At 44.5% G+C, this 12,980-nt stretch overlaps 1 protein-coding gene across 2 annotated transcripts; it reads left to right on the top strand.

Annotated features, from left to right (window-relative positions):
- Positions 1–6,004: 6,004 nt before the first annotated feature.
- LOC123444004 (myosin-2 heavy chain-like) lies at positions 6,005–12,104 on the top strand. Of its 2 annotated transcripts, XM_045120599.1 has the most exons (4): positions 6,005–6,212; positions 6,354–6,424; positions 7,587–7,708; positions 7,971–12,104. In XM_045120599.1, exons 3-4 carry the CDS (start codon positions 7,654–7,656, stop codon positions 11,882–11,884), a joined length of 3,969 nt encoding a protein of 1,322 aa, XP_044976534.1. In that variant the 5' UTR covers positions 6,005–6,212; positions 6,354–6,424; positions 7,587–7,653; the 3' UTR covers positions 11,885–12,104. The 2 variants fall into 2 exon arrangements, with proteins under 2 accessions (XP_044976534.1, XP_044976535.1); XM_045120600.1 differs by lacking the exons at positions 6,005–6,212; positions 6,354–6,424 and adding an exon at positions 7,252–7,476.
- Positions 12,105–12,980: the final 876 nt, after the last annotated feature.

Genomic DNA, 12,980 nt, shown 5'->3' with positions numbered 1-12,980 from the left:
CCGGGGAAGGAGGGGGAAGCCCCTCAACCACCTAAATATATTATTTTAAAGGAAAAGGGGAAAACCCCCCAAATCCCGAGTGACAGATTTACACACAGAGATGAGAAAGCCACAAGAAGAGACGCCAACCAAAGGGTAGGCCGTTAGGTAGATCTAAGCACTATGAGCCAAACATCAATATGCATGCGGTTCATAGCTTCCATATTGGCCCGTCACAACACCGCATCGTCACGGCAGGCTTTTAGGGCGACGACCGGTGACGGCGTGCCGTCCTCGAACACTACAACATTCCACCGCTTCTAGAGCCTCCAACATCAAAGGAGGACGAAGGCATCCAGAGAGGTGTCACCGACCGCGGCCGCAACGTTGAAGAGGTGAAGGGCACTAACCAAGGCACCCTCCGACGACACGTCGAGGCACCTCCAAAACTGCACCGTGAAGGGGCAGCTAAAGATGAGGTGATCGACGGTCTCCAGAACCACCTCGCAGCATGGGCACCCAGCCTCCTCCGCTGTGAGGATGGTCTTGTGGAGGAGCACACGACGCGTGTGGACGCGCGATAGGGACAACATCCACCCAAAGAACTTGACGCACGAGGAGGCCCCGTTCGACCACGGGAAGGTGGCTGTCTCAGCCACCACGCCGTCGAGGCGGTGCAAGGCATACACCGCCCTGGCTGAGAGCCATCCCTGGGGCCTCGTGCAAAGGGGGGCAAGCCAAGAGTTCGGAGACTCGCTTCGACGGCAACTTTCCATGAGCAGCTGGACTTCGGCGCATTCACAGGCGGCTAGTGGAGTGAGCCACGACACAAGAAGGACGCGACCCCCCTCCCGACCGGCCCCCATGCCGTAATCTCCGAACAGGCAGCGTGGGAGAACATGGTGAAAAAACAGTCTGAAGCGTCCCGCAAGGAAGCCATCCGTCGTTCGAGAACAAGTTCCACCTCCCATCCCCACCAACACCGGGAGAGCGAGCGGTAAGCAGGCAGCAACCCTCTCACAGCATGATGCATCTATCTATATCTATACTATAAAAGAACGAAGAGGCAGATCCAAATTACAATCTAGACCGTCTAATCAGATGATCAATGGTCTAAATTCTTCATTAACAGAATTCTTCATTAACCCTCCGAAGCCCCTCAAGCGGCCTAATCCCCACACCTCGCACGTCCTCTTCGCCAACTGCTTAGTCCCGCCTTCCCGAACACTCTGCTCGGCCCGCCTCATCGCTCAACCCCGCCTCCACCCTCCACCCGCCCCTCCCGCCCACTCAACACCACCCTAGCTCCACCAGCCGCCAAGAAGACAGGGGCAAGATGTAGGACAAGGGTAGGGATGAGGCGCAGGACACCGGCCGCGACATCACGGTGAGCACCCCTCGCGCGCGGAGAACCAGGAGCAGTACACCCCCGACGCCTTGGCCTGGGACTGCCTACGCGGGGGCCTCCAGCGCCGGGGTTGGGTTGCTTGCTGCTGACTGCCATCACAAATGCTGACGTCGCTAGGATTGTTGGTTATCGTCGTAGATAAGCAAGACATACACGGAGATAAGCAAGATTCACTGTGCCTCCCTGTCCCTACGCGCTTTGAGGGTGCAACGTGTCCAAGAAAGGGTCCGGGAAGACCGTCGCCTTCGTGATCCCAGTAAGAATTTGTTATTATTTTACTTCCCGAGTTCCACTTACATGAAATTAAAGAGTAAGAGTAATCCTTGGGATAATGGTATTTTCATTTGTGCTTCTAATTGATAGTACTACTGTCAGGTCCATCCTGAGAGCAATTGACGATAATTGTATTTGTGCACAAACAGGACAACGACCATAAAACAACTGATGCTGCATTGCTAAGATACAGCTTGATTTGGCCTCATTATTTTGATTTTTTTGAGTATTACTTTCTTCCACACCTCTGCAAAATACTCCTACGTTGTTCTGGCTTCTCAAGCCTCTATTCTCAACCAGTCCAGTTGTCCAGGTGCTTTTTTTCATACATATTGAATTTTTCCTTTATCTATCGATTTTAATTCTGTATCCATCCTTCTTAGGATAACGCTGTAATGTAGCCATGGGATCCAAAATAACTATTTTTTTACTAAACATACACACTAAGTAGTTTCTACCATGTTTACTATATTTTGAGTTAAACCTGAATGGCTTTCACCGTATGATACACCGTAGTGCTTTCATTTTTTTATGATGGTAGTTCTTCCCTGTGTTACGAATATGATTACTATGGCGTTGCTGTATTTTCTGTATGGTTAATTCTTAATTTTCTGCATTATTCAAAAGGAAATCCTTACCATCACCCGGTGGATCGAAGCGCCTGCCTCCATCACCTCCCCTACATGACACACATCTTACTGAGTATCCACATACCGTCCTTCACCGAACGCGCTTCTGTAACAGGAATTGCGTTTCTGAAACATATAAGATGTTGCAATGGTCTATGACGGATCTATATTTTACAACAAAACCTTTGTTGAGGAATTTTTCTACACCAAGACATTTGTTACAAAAAAGTTCTGCAACAAGACCTATGTTACAAAAATAATTTTGTAACAAGGCCTATATTGCAGAAATAATTCTGCAATAAGACCCGTGTTACAAAAATAATTCTGCAACAAGACCTATGTTGCAGTTGTGAGCCATGCTTCCCTCACTCGATACAGGAAATCTAATGGCTCACGACCCGGCCGGTGGACGTGTAGCGGGTCCCTTATTCAAAATACTTGTACCCACTAGGATTTCATTTTTATTACTTACCTTCAAGCAATATCTATTATTGTTGTTTTTTGTCCACCTTGGTCCTTTGCTGATAATTTTCCTAGGCAACTTCACATGGAATTAGGATCAGTTAATAAGATTCTGGTATATTTTCAAATTTTCTTGCTTTATGCATGAACCTATCATCGATATTTGGATCTCTTATATGTGCATGTGCTATTGTTGGAGTTGATCTGCGGTAAGAGGAAATGTACTATTGTTCTCATCAGTTTCTTTGATAGCATGTGTAATGCGTTATAATATCAGTTTCATTGGGTTGGAAAAGGTGATAAACATCTAGCCGTTCTTACTTGATGCTTCGCTGGGAACAACTTCGAGTTCGTCTAGGTTTTGAATATTTCTTATGTTTCCGGACAGGCCCAATCTTCCTCGACGAGGATGGGATTGTGGTGGCGGACACGACGTTGCTGGATGACGCTGAGAGTATAGTGGGTGGGTGCAAGTAGATCCCTCTGTGCACATGCAGCGGGTCTGCAGACAGGGAAAGCAAGGCAAAGAATGCAGTGCTCGCGGCAGCTGGGCGAGAAGGGGGGTAGCTTCACGGGATGTGTGAATCAAACATACGGGACTCAATGAGGCATAGTGCCCTAGCTTTTGTTTGGTTGTGTTAGTACATTCAGATTGCATGGCAAACATTATGTGATGTGAACACTAGGGAGATGTTTGAGCAACTCCACAAAACATTATGTGATGTGAACACTAGGGAGATGTTTGAGCAACTCCGCAACCTGATATACCACGCCCTGGCCAGTCACATACAGAAACCTGCACATCCAGATACATCATTTATATCTCTGATTTACTACTCCCTCTGTACCGAAATATTTGTAGTTTTAGTAGGCTAGGTTAGCCTACTAAAACTACGAATATTTTGGTACAAAGGGAGTATTCCTCTCTCGCATACACAGACATGTATCTTCACATATATGAATATTGATTCCCTTCCTAATCCTTAGTTTTGGGCCCTGTTCACTGCATATACATATATACTACCATCTTATAGAAATATGTTGTTTAAATATGAAGAGGTGGATAAGTTTCTGCCTTTAGCTACTTAATATCCAGATCCGGCTTGCTTCTCGGCCATGACCTACATTTAGAGAAGACATGATCATATGTAAGAGATTTAAGGTCAATTATCTCCACCTGTTATAATGCTCCTCATCTTAATTCAGTCATTATTATATATATGGACCATGGTTCATGATTGTACTTTTGATACGTGTTTGCAAAGTTTGTCAGTATTATTATGCAAATACAACCCGTCATGGCTCTGCGTTGATGTGTTCTTTCATATGCCAATTTTTTTTGCTTTGAAACAATGTTGATTGGCTGAAAGAATGGTTCCGCGTGGATCACACGCTTAGACCTACTATATTAAATTTTATTAGCTAACCCATCGAGAACAATGTTAATAGTTTACGTCTTGCTACATGATGAAGCTATGTACTGAAGATGTTTTTTTTTTCTTGATTGGAAATATTATACCTCAAATTTAATTCAATTGTGGACACAACGACAACTTTATGCCCTGAATAACAAGTTATTATGTGAGTGTAGGAATTAGGAATGTTGACAACATGTGGAGCGGCGCAACAAATGATGTTGTGGGGGTATCGAAGCAAGGGTAGTCAGACAAATCCAAAGGCATGCACGTCCCGATGTACAGCTACATGCTACTTCTATAGCCGCGCCCATGAGGATGGGGCACACTTATTCTTCAAATGCAAGGTGGTGAAAGAAATCCGGAGGGAGCTAGCCCTTGAGAAAGAACAGATGGATTTTGAGCAAACACACCAGTACATGCAATGCTAGACTACCTCTGGAGTCTGAATGAGAGTAAATGGTTGCACATTCTAACCTTTTGGCGGCTGTGGTGGAGCAGTCGTAACAAGCTAAGGGAGGGCAAATTGCGAATCTCGACGATGAAGCTAGCGAGATGCACACGCTGCTGTGTACTATAGTACAATCAAATCTACAATTCAGCGCTAGCAAAGAAGTACATGGAGAAGTGGCGACCGCCAAATAATGATATGATCAAAATCAACGTGGATGGTCCTTTGTGCCTCATGACATGCATGCGGGCTGGGGCGTTGTGGCAAGAGCTTCCTATGGAAACATCATCTGAGCACGAGTTTGACGATAGGAGAATGTTCAAGATGCCTTTGCTACAGAGGTCCATGCCATAGCACAAGCTGTGCCTTTTGCAGCCGACATGGGAATGATCCAGTGGTATTTGAGACTGATTCACAACTCTTATGTGATGCTCTAGACATATGGAAGACAGACTCATCTACTTACTCGGCTGTCATTGAGGACATCAAGCTTCAGCTAAAGCTTTGGTTCTTCAAGCATGTTATTTCATTTTGTAGACGTAGTACGAATAATGTTGCTCATGAACTCGCTACTCTTGGGGATGTGTGTGAACCTTCTCATTGTGTAATGTGGGAGTCGGATGTACCAGCCAATGTGGCTGCGTGTGCGACGGGCAATTTGCCTAAGCACCGTTAATTTATAAAGCTTTGCTTCTCCTAAAAAAATGTACAACTTGAGAGGGGTTCGATTGTGAACTGCGATCACCCTATTTGAATAAGGAAAATGTTGGTTCATGTAACAATCAACTCGTCTTTATGACTCGAGAATTAGGAATTTTACACACTTCGCATCAAATTTCAAATTCCCAAAAGTGTTATTCTATATTATGATAGAAATATTTATGTTTTATAATACAACATGATTTTAGTCAAGACGTGCAAATGCACGTACAAGTTTACTAGTTAACAGACCAAACGTAACACCCCGTTCTCGCACGAACTAATCGTAAACCTAACGCCCCGTTCTCGTTCTCGTACCGGCTAACTGTTGGATCTACCGGAGCTCAGCCACAAAAGATTCGTCGTGGAGGAGACAAGATGGCTCACAAGCCAACAAGAACAAAGGCAGGGCACCACCTGCGGCACAGTAGTAGCAGGAGGGCCGTCCGTCCTCGTCATCCCCCACCGGCCACCACGAATTCCTCACCTTCGTTTTTGTTTGCTTCCGCGGCTTTGGATTGGCTGGCTCCCAGTCCCACGCCCCCGCCAGCTCAGACAGACCGCGCTGCCTCGTGGCTCGTGGGCCTCTGCCGCCATGTGGCCGCAAAGGTGCGTTCGAATTGGCGGGAGCGGCGTTCGGGTTCGGTGGCGATCCCGTAATAAGGCGCAGACCCGGAGGGCCTTCAGCTCCAGCCAGACGCCCAAGGGCCGAGGCAGCTCAAAGAGAACGAATCGATCGCTGTTCACTCGCTCCCTGCGAGGCCGCCTGCAGTACGTTTCTAACTCTGCCCACACATCGGCTGCCCCCAGTGGAGAGAGAGAGAGAGAGAGAGAGCCTGTGGCCGCGGCTTGCTTCTGTGGCGATCGAGCAACCGCTTCAGTCTTCACCCCTTCCGGTAACTCCTTTTGTTCCGTTTCTCTTCCGCTCGGTTTCCAGCTCTCCTTCTTCAGTTTGCTCCCCCTGTTCCGATCTGCGTGGCTGCAGTCCATGCGCGGTACCTGACCATGCTTGCTCTTTGGTTATTGTTTTCTCTCAGATCTTAGCAGTTCGAGTTCAACAAGAGGCGGGAGATACAGAGTAAAGGATGCAGCTGTAGTTTCCCGTTCGGTACGTTTCTTGATCTGTTCACTCTCTATTGTACAGTCTATCTAGATGCGGGTCGGCTGCTCTTGTTACCGGACTAGTAGCGGAGAAGTTTCCGCACGAGTTGAATCGGAAAAATGGTTGTATACGACTTTGGGTATTGTTGGAGGAGGGCCATCTATGATGTAGATAAACCTGGGAATAGTTCGACAGCCAAACTGAACCCAGCCCAGACTGTTCTTTATTTGACGACAACAGCAGGAGCTCTGCTTATATGCTTTATTACAAGGGGAGGGGAGAGGTACAACAATCAGGAGGAACATCACCAGAGCACACAGAGAAGAGAAAAATAACTGAAAAAGGAGCCACAGAAACAAGCAGCAGTGCTCAGATCAGTAAACCTCTAGCGTCACGCCTCCAGCAACAGAACCGAACCAAACCAAAACAAAACAAAACAAATAAGCTGGCATCCAGACTAAACCAAATTGCATGCCTTTTCCACCCAACCCAATCCAAGCTGTTTCTCACTTATGGACTAAACCATATATTCCTTTTTTCCTGATATAAACTAAAACCATAGACTCGTTTAGACTCTTCATCTAGGCAATGTTAGCGGTGCATGTGGCATAGCCTAGTAAGCAGGTTGTATGAGATGGACATGACCTCTTGCTTACTTTAGTTTTACTTGCGCCATGACCCTTTTTTCTTGTTTTTTGTTCCGCTATCTCATTGATAGTGGAACCCGATCCTTTCAGGATCCTATGGACTAAACCCATAGATTCAAACCATGGACAAAGCAATAAGCAAGTAGCACAGTAGTTTAGGAAAATGATAAGTAGCTAGCCGAGTAGTCGCTGGCTGCTATATACATCATGTATGTGTTCTTGGATTGGATGTGTCAGCTGGCATCGAGATGCTATACTGACAGGCATATCCATATCTTAGCGCACACTGTCGAATGTGGGGATCCTCTACGTCCGGTCTGAGGCTCACTGACTGGTCCTCCTGGATGAAGATGGGGTAATCATCGACGCGCGATGCCTCGGGCAGGGGGAGATCGTTCGCAAGTGATCGGGGTTGGAGCTCTTTAAAATCTTGATTAGTTACACATATTAAATGGTCCCTCTTGTGACAATTGTACTACCGGATGAGTTGTGAATTAATTGCTTTTTTCGTTCTTGCACAGTTCATCCTCGAGTCATCTGCCGTCCAGGAGAGAAGGTTGTGGATATAGTGACCTTCAGCAGTCCAGCATGACGAAGAAACACAAAAATAGAAAGTCCAAACATTTCTTGGAGAACAAAAAGGGTATTCTCTTGACTAATATGCAACTCATATCAATTATCATGCACTTTTTTGTGTTCTAGACTGTAGAGGAACCACCAATCGCATTTTCTCCATTCATCCAATTATTTTCCATAAATAGAGTAGCCTGTTGAGTGTTGATATAGTACTGATTTAGTTTATATTTTGCCTGGTTATCCGAGCACTTTCGAGTTCTAGAAAACATTACTCTTGCTTCTACCATTTATTATTTGAATAAAGTTTAGTTGTTTTGTTATTTCCTCAGGTGTTGATGAGAATGTGGAGCACATTTTGCGAATGATAGGAGAGGAGAGTGAGCTGGCTGAAAGCGAACCAGATGATTCTGGAAATACCTTCAAGAAATCAAAACTGTCCTCCCTTGTAAAGGGCTTCCATGAAGACTATCAGCACCTTCACAAGCACTGCAAAGATCTAATCAGTAAACTAGAAAATGTTGGTCACAGTTCCACTGGTTCAGATTCGTCCGATTCAGACTCGGAAGGAGACAGATCAGACACTGACATTCCAAGTCAGAAATTAGATGCACTAAATGAAGAAAATGGCTGGATGCAGAAGCTTGCTAGAGAGCATCAAGGTGAAAAGCAAAGTATGGAAGCAGAAATTCAGAAGCTGAAACAAAATGCAGAAGAAAAAACGAAGGAAATATCTGAACTGAAGAAGCTATTAGAAAAAGCAATAACGGACAAAGAAACTACTAGTTCAGACGTTGCAAATTTGTCATCAGAGAACGAACATCTAAAATTGTTGGTTGAAGGTGCAGAGAAGGAGGCAGCAGAATCCCTGAAGAAATCAACAGTCATGGAGAATGAGATGAGGACGTTATCTGGCGAGAAGCAGACTACTGAAAACGAGAGGGATGACCTGAAGATTTTAATTGTAGACCTGGAGAACAAGAGGGAAGATATGAGCAATCAGCTGCAAGATACAGTGGAGAAATGCAACTCCTTGACATCCCAACTAGAGAAGGCCCACTTAGCTGAGAAAGAAGTGCAGACCTTGTTATCAGAAATCCAAAAATCCAAGGATGAGAACTTGATGCTGTCAGTGGAATGTGATAACCTGAAAGAAAATGGGAAGAATGTGGATATCAAGTTTTCCGAACTGAGGGCAACTCTTGCTGAAACAGAAGCTAAAAATGACTCCTTGATTGCAGAAAACAGTTTACTGGAAAGCAAGCTTCAACGTTTAGGGGTGGAGATAGATGGTATGACAGTGGAGAGAGAGGAACTAATGAACAATCTGAACAAGGAACGTGGAGCTGCAGAGGAAGAAAAATTAAGACTAGTATCAGCACATTCCAAGTGTTTGAATGAGTTGGAGAAGGCACAATGTACCATCAAGGAACTAGCAAAGGAAATGGAATCAACAAAACTTGCACTGAGTGATAATATTGCAGAGCTACTGAAAGAAAAGAATTCTGCGGCATCAGAGCTAAAGCAGTTAGAAGCTTCTTTGAAGAAACTTGAAGATGAGTTCGAACAACAACTTAAGAGGATTTCAGTTATGCAGAAGGATAATGAAGACCTGGTGTTGGTGAATTCAAATCTGCATAATGAGCTTGCAGCAGTGCTGGGAGAAAAGAATGAAGCTGTTGCTTCTAGTATTGATCTTGAAATAAAGTTTCAACAGCAAAACCAACAAATTTCAAGTCTTCAGGAGGCCATTGAAGGCCTCAGAGAAGCAAAGGATGATATGTATAATGAAGTTACAGTACACGAGGAGGAGAAACATGCAGCAGTTGCTCAGTTAGAGCAGTCGGAGGCTTACGTCAAAAACCTCCAGAGCGAGATAGAACTAAAACAGAACCAAATTTCACTTTTCCAGCAAGCTACTGAAGAACTGCAGGAGAAAAATTCTAGCTTGGATAGGCAGCTGGAAGAAGCTAAGACAAATCTACAGGCGGAGATCATTCTGTTACAAGGAGAAAAGCAACAAGCCGTTGATGATTTGCAGCAGTCAAACACTTCAGTCAAGACCCTTGAACGCAAGTTAGAGCAGCAAATAGAACAAAACAATATTCTACAGCTTGCCAATGAAGATCTGCAGAAGATTAACTGTAACCTGAAGAAACAATTCGAAGATGCCATGGTTAGCCACGACGCTGAAATTATAGTACTCCAAGACGAGAAGAAAAAAAACCTGTCGGAGTTGCAGCAGTCCGAGGCTTCCATCAAGAATCTAAGAATTGAGTTAGATCAAGGACGAGAGCAAATTTTGATCTCGCATCTAGCTAATGAAGAAATGAAGAATAGAAATGCTAGCTTGAACAAGCAATTGGAGGAATCAAGGAGCAGCTTGTCTGAGGAGATTGTAACACTAAGTGAGCAGAAGGAAACAGCCCTATCGGAGTTACACCAGTCTCATGCTTCCATTGGGAACTTGGAGACAGAGTTAGAAAAGCGAAGCGTGAGTGTTTCAGTTTTGCAGCAAGCTAATGATGACTTAAAGAAGAACATCTGTGCCCTTACCGAACAATTCAACGAAGTCAAGGTTGAGTTACAGAAGAAGATTAAAGTGACACAAGAAGAGAAGGATACGGTTTTAACCCAACTAAAGCAGTCAGAGTTTTCTATCAAGAACCTTGAATGTGAGATAACTCGGTTGAAGGAAGATCTTTCAATTCAGCTAGAAAACAACTCCAGCTTGAACAAACAGTTTGAGGAATCAAGGACCAATCTGCAGGGGGATATTCTAGCACTTCGTGAAGAGAAAGAAACAGTTCTGTCAGAGTTACATCAGTCTCAAGCTTCTGTGAGGAACTTTGAGAGAGAGCTAGAAAAGCAAAGTCAGAGCATTTCAGCTCTGCAGAATGCAAATGATGAATCACAACAGAGCAAATGTGCCTTGACCCAGAAATTAGAAGAAGTTGAGGCTGAGTCACAGAGGAAGATTGAGGTGGCACAAGAAGAGAAGGATACATTATTAACACAACTAAAACAGTCAGAGTCTTCTATCAAGAATCTTGAAAGTGAGATAGCACAGCTGAAGGAGGAACTTTCAGTTCAGCTGGAAAACAATTCCAGCTTGGAACAACAGTTCGAAGAGGCAATACTAAAAGTTTCTAACTTGCATGAGAAACTAGAGAGAGTTCAGGCTGAGGCGGCATGTCAAGTTAATGAAATGAATAGTAATGCGAAAGATTTGGAGAAGATAATCGATGTATTGTCATCTCAGAAGGCCAAGGTGGAGGGGGATCTGAAAGATATGGTTACAATATGCATGGAAAATTTGTCGTCCATGAATGAATTTGAAGATAGAGTTCAACAGAAAGTTTCAGATCAGGCCACAAAACTTGCTGATCTCGAGCAGAGCCTCAAAGATATTGGTAGCAACTTTCAGAGACTCCATCATGCATATGATGATGTGTCCACAGAGGCATCTCAGCTTGAGGTAGTCAAGAAAAATCATATTGAGCAGATAAACCAACTAGAGGAGAAAAATGCAGAAATTTTGGACAAGCATCGCCATTTGGAAGAGGAAAAGTTTTGTATAAGTAAGGATAACGCAGAGCTGCAAAAGCATGTCCAAGAACTTGAATTTCAGCTCAAGCTAGCCAAGCAGAAGCTTGAAGTTGCCGAAGCGGAGAGCAAATGCAAAGAAGACAGCTATGTGATGGCAGTGGAAACATCAAAAACAGAGATCGTGCATCTTGAAGAACAAATACAGCTGTTCTCTGGAAGGATTAGCTTGCTGGAAGAAACTTTTGTGCAAATTAAAGACAGCGCCGCGTCAGTGGTCTCTAAATTGAAAAATCAATTGGATGAGCTCGAATCACACTCCAGCCAAAGCATTACGTGCCTCATTCACCGCTTATCTGCTTGTGGTGGAGAGTTTAGTGTCCTTCAGAACATGTTACACAATTATCTTGCTGAGCAGAAAGAACTGCTCAAGGAAAACGAAGATCTGGCTATTGGATTGAGAAAGAAAGAAAAGGAAATGTCAGAAATGATTAAGAGTGCTACTGAGTCAGCTGAGAAGATTGTTCGACTTGAGAAGATAATTGAAGAAAAAGACGACGAGCTAGCAGCTAGAGTACAGGAGAAAAGAGAAGCTATCAAGCAGCTGAGTGACACAATTGATTACCACAAGAACAACAGCGATGATCTGGTCCGCTACATCCGCACTCACAACCGTCCCCGCCTTCCATTTTGTCTGTAAATTTGATTACCAAAAAGTTCATTGTCAGTCAATATATAAGTTGTATTTTATCTGTGAACATCATTAGACAATTATTTCCAATTTCTTTAATGTATCATAAATAGTGCTCAATACAAACAATAAGGAGGTAGTCAAATAGCTCGTGGCCTGTGTATCCTATTGTCATTGGGAGAGGTAGAAACACTTTTTGTTCCTTATATTTTAGCATCCTATTGGAATACCGACAGAGGCTAAAGATGCAACAAACATAAGTTTGGCGGACTGAATTCATATTCCAATCAGGTAATGTGGCTTTGGTGATTCTCTTGTTCTCCTTTTCCATTTAATACATATTTCGACATTGTATTTTGTTCCCTCTTTTGTTTTGCATGTATCATTTGCCATGCCAGCGTACGCTCATCCTTAAGGTTATTACTAATTGACTGATATACGAGATATATAAATATGGAGTTAACTATTGGGCTGTATTCATGAAAACGTTTATTAGTTTTGTGTCAAGAATTCGTAGTATGCTGGACTGTCAAAATCCTGCTGCTAAATAAGCCATCACTTCATTACAGTAACATTTACCAAGTCTCTGAAAAAAAAGGTCAGGGAAGTTTTCTCGTTTGACCTGGGTGGAAAAACTTTGAGCGATCTTAACGTCTCAAGTAGAAGTGCGGCCACCGGATGATGGCGTCTTGGCGGGGTCTTGATCAGTTCCCCGCAGCGCATTGTGTCGTCGACCGGGGTGCTCCGCATGCAGACTGCAGCGAGCGGGCGATGGGAAGCGTAGTGCACGGGTCTGAGCAACGGGCAACGTGGGTTCGATGCAGCCACATTACCAAGTGCGCGAGGGGTTCGATCCCGATCCCCTCCGCCCGTCCAAGCCACGCCAGTCGCCGGTCCTCGCTCGACGGCCTGCGTCTCTGCGGGGCCCGTCGAGGCCGACAAGGACGGGCCGGAGCCAGGAGGGCGACCTCTTCTCGCTAAAATCAGTCACAAAGACAAGATCTGTTTATTGCTCTTATTAGATCATGCCAGCTTGTTCCTGACCCCGATTCGGTGGGATTTTCTGGTTCTTTGCTACGACAGAGACGCCACCAAATCTGAAATC

Source organism: Hordeum vulgare, chromosome 3H, assembly GCF_904849725.1.
Source record: "Hordeum vulgare subsp. vulgare chromosome 3H, MorexV3_pseudomolecules_assembly, whole genome shotgun sequence".
Taxonomy (NCBI): domain Eukaryota; kingdom Viridiplantae; phylum Streptophyta; class Magnoliopsida; order Poales; family Poaceae; genus Hordeum; species Hordeum vulgare.
Note: the sequence above shows the minus strand (reverse complement) of the source record. Positions and strands in the feature narration are given on the sequence as shown.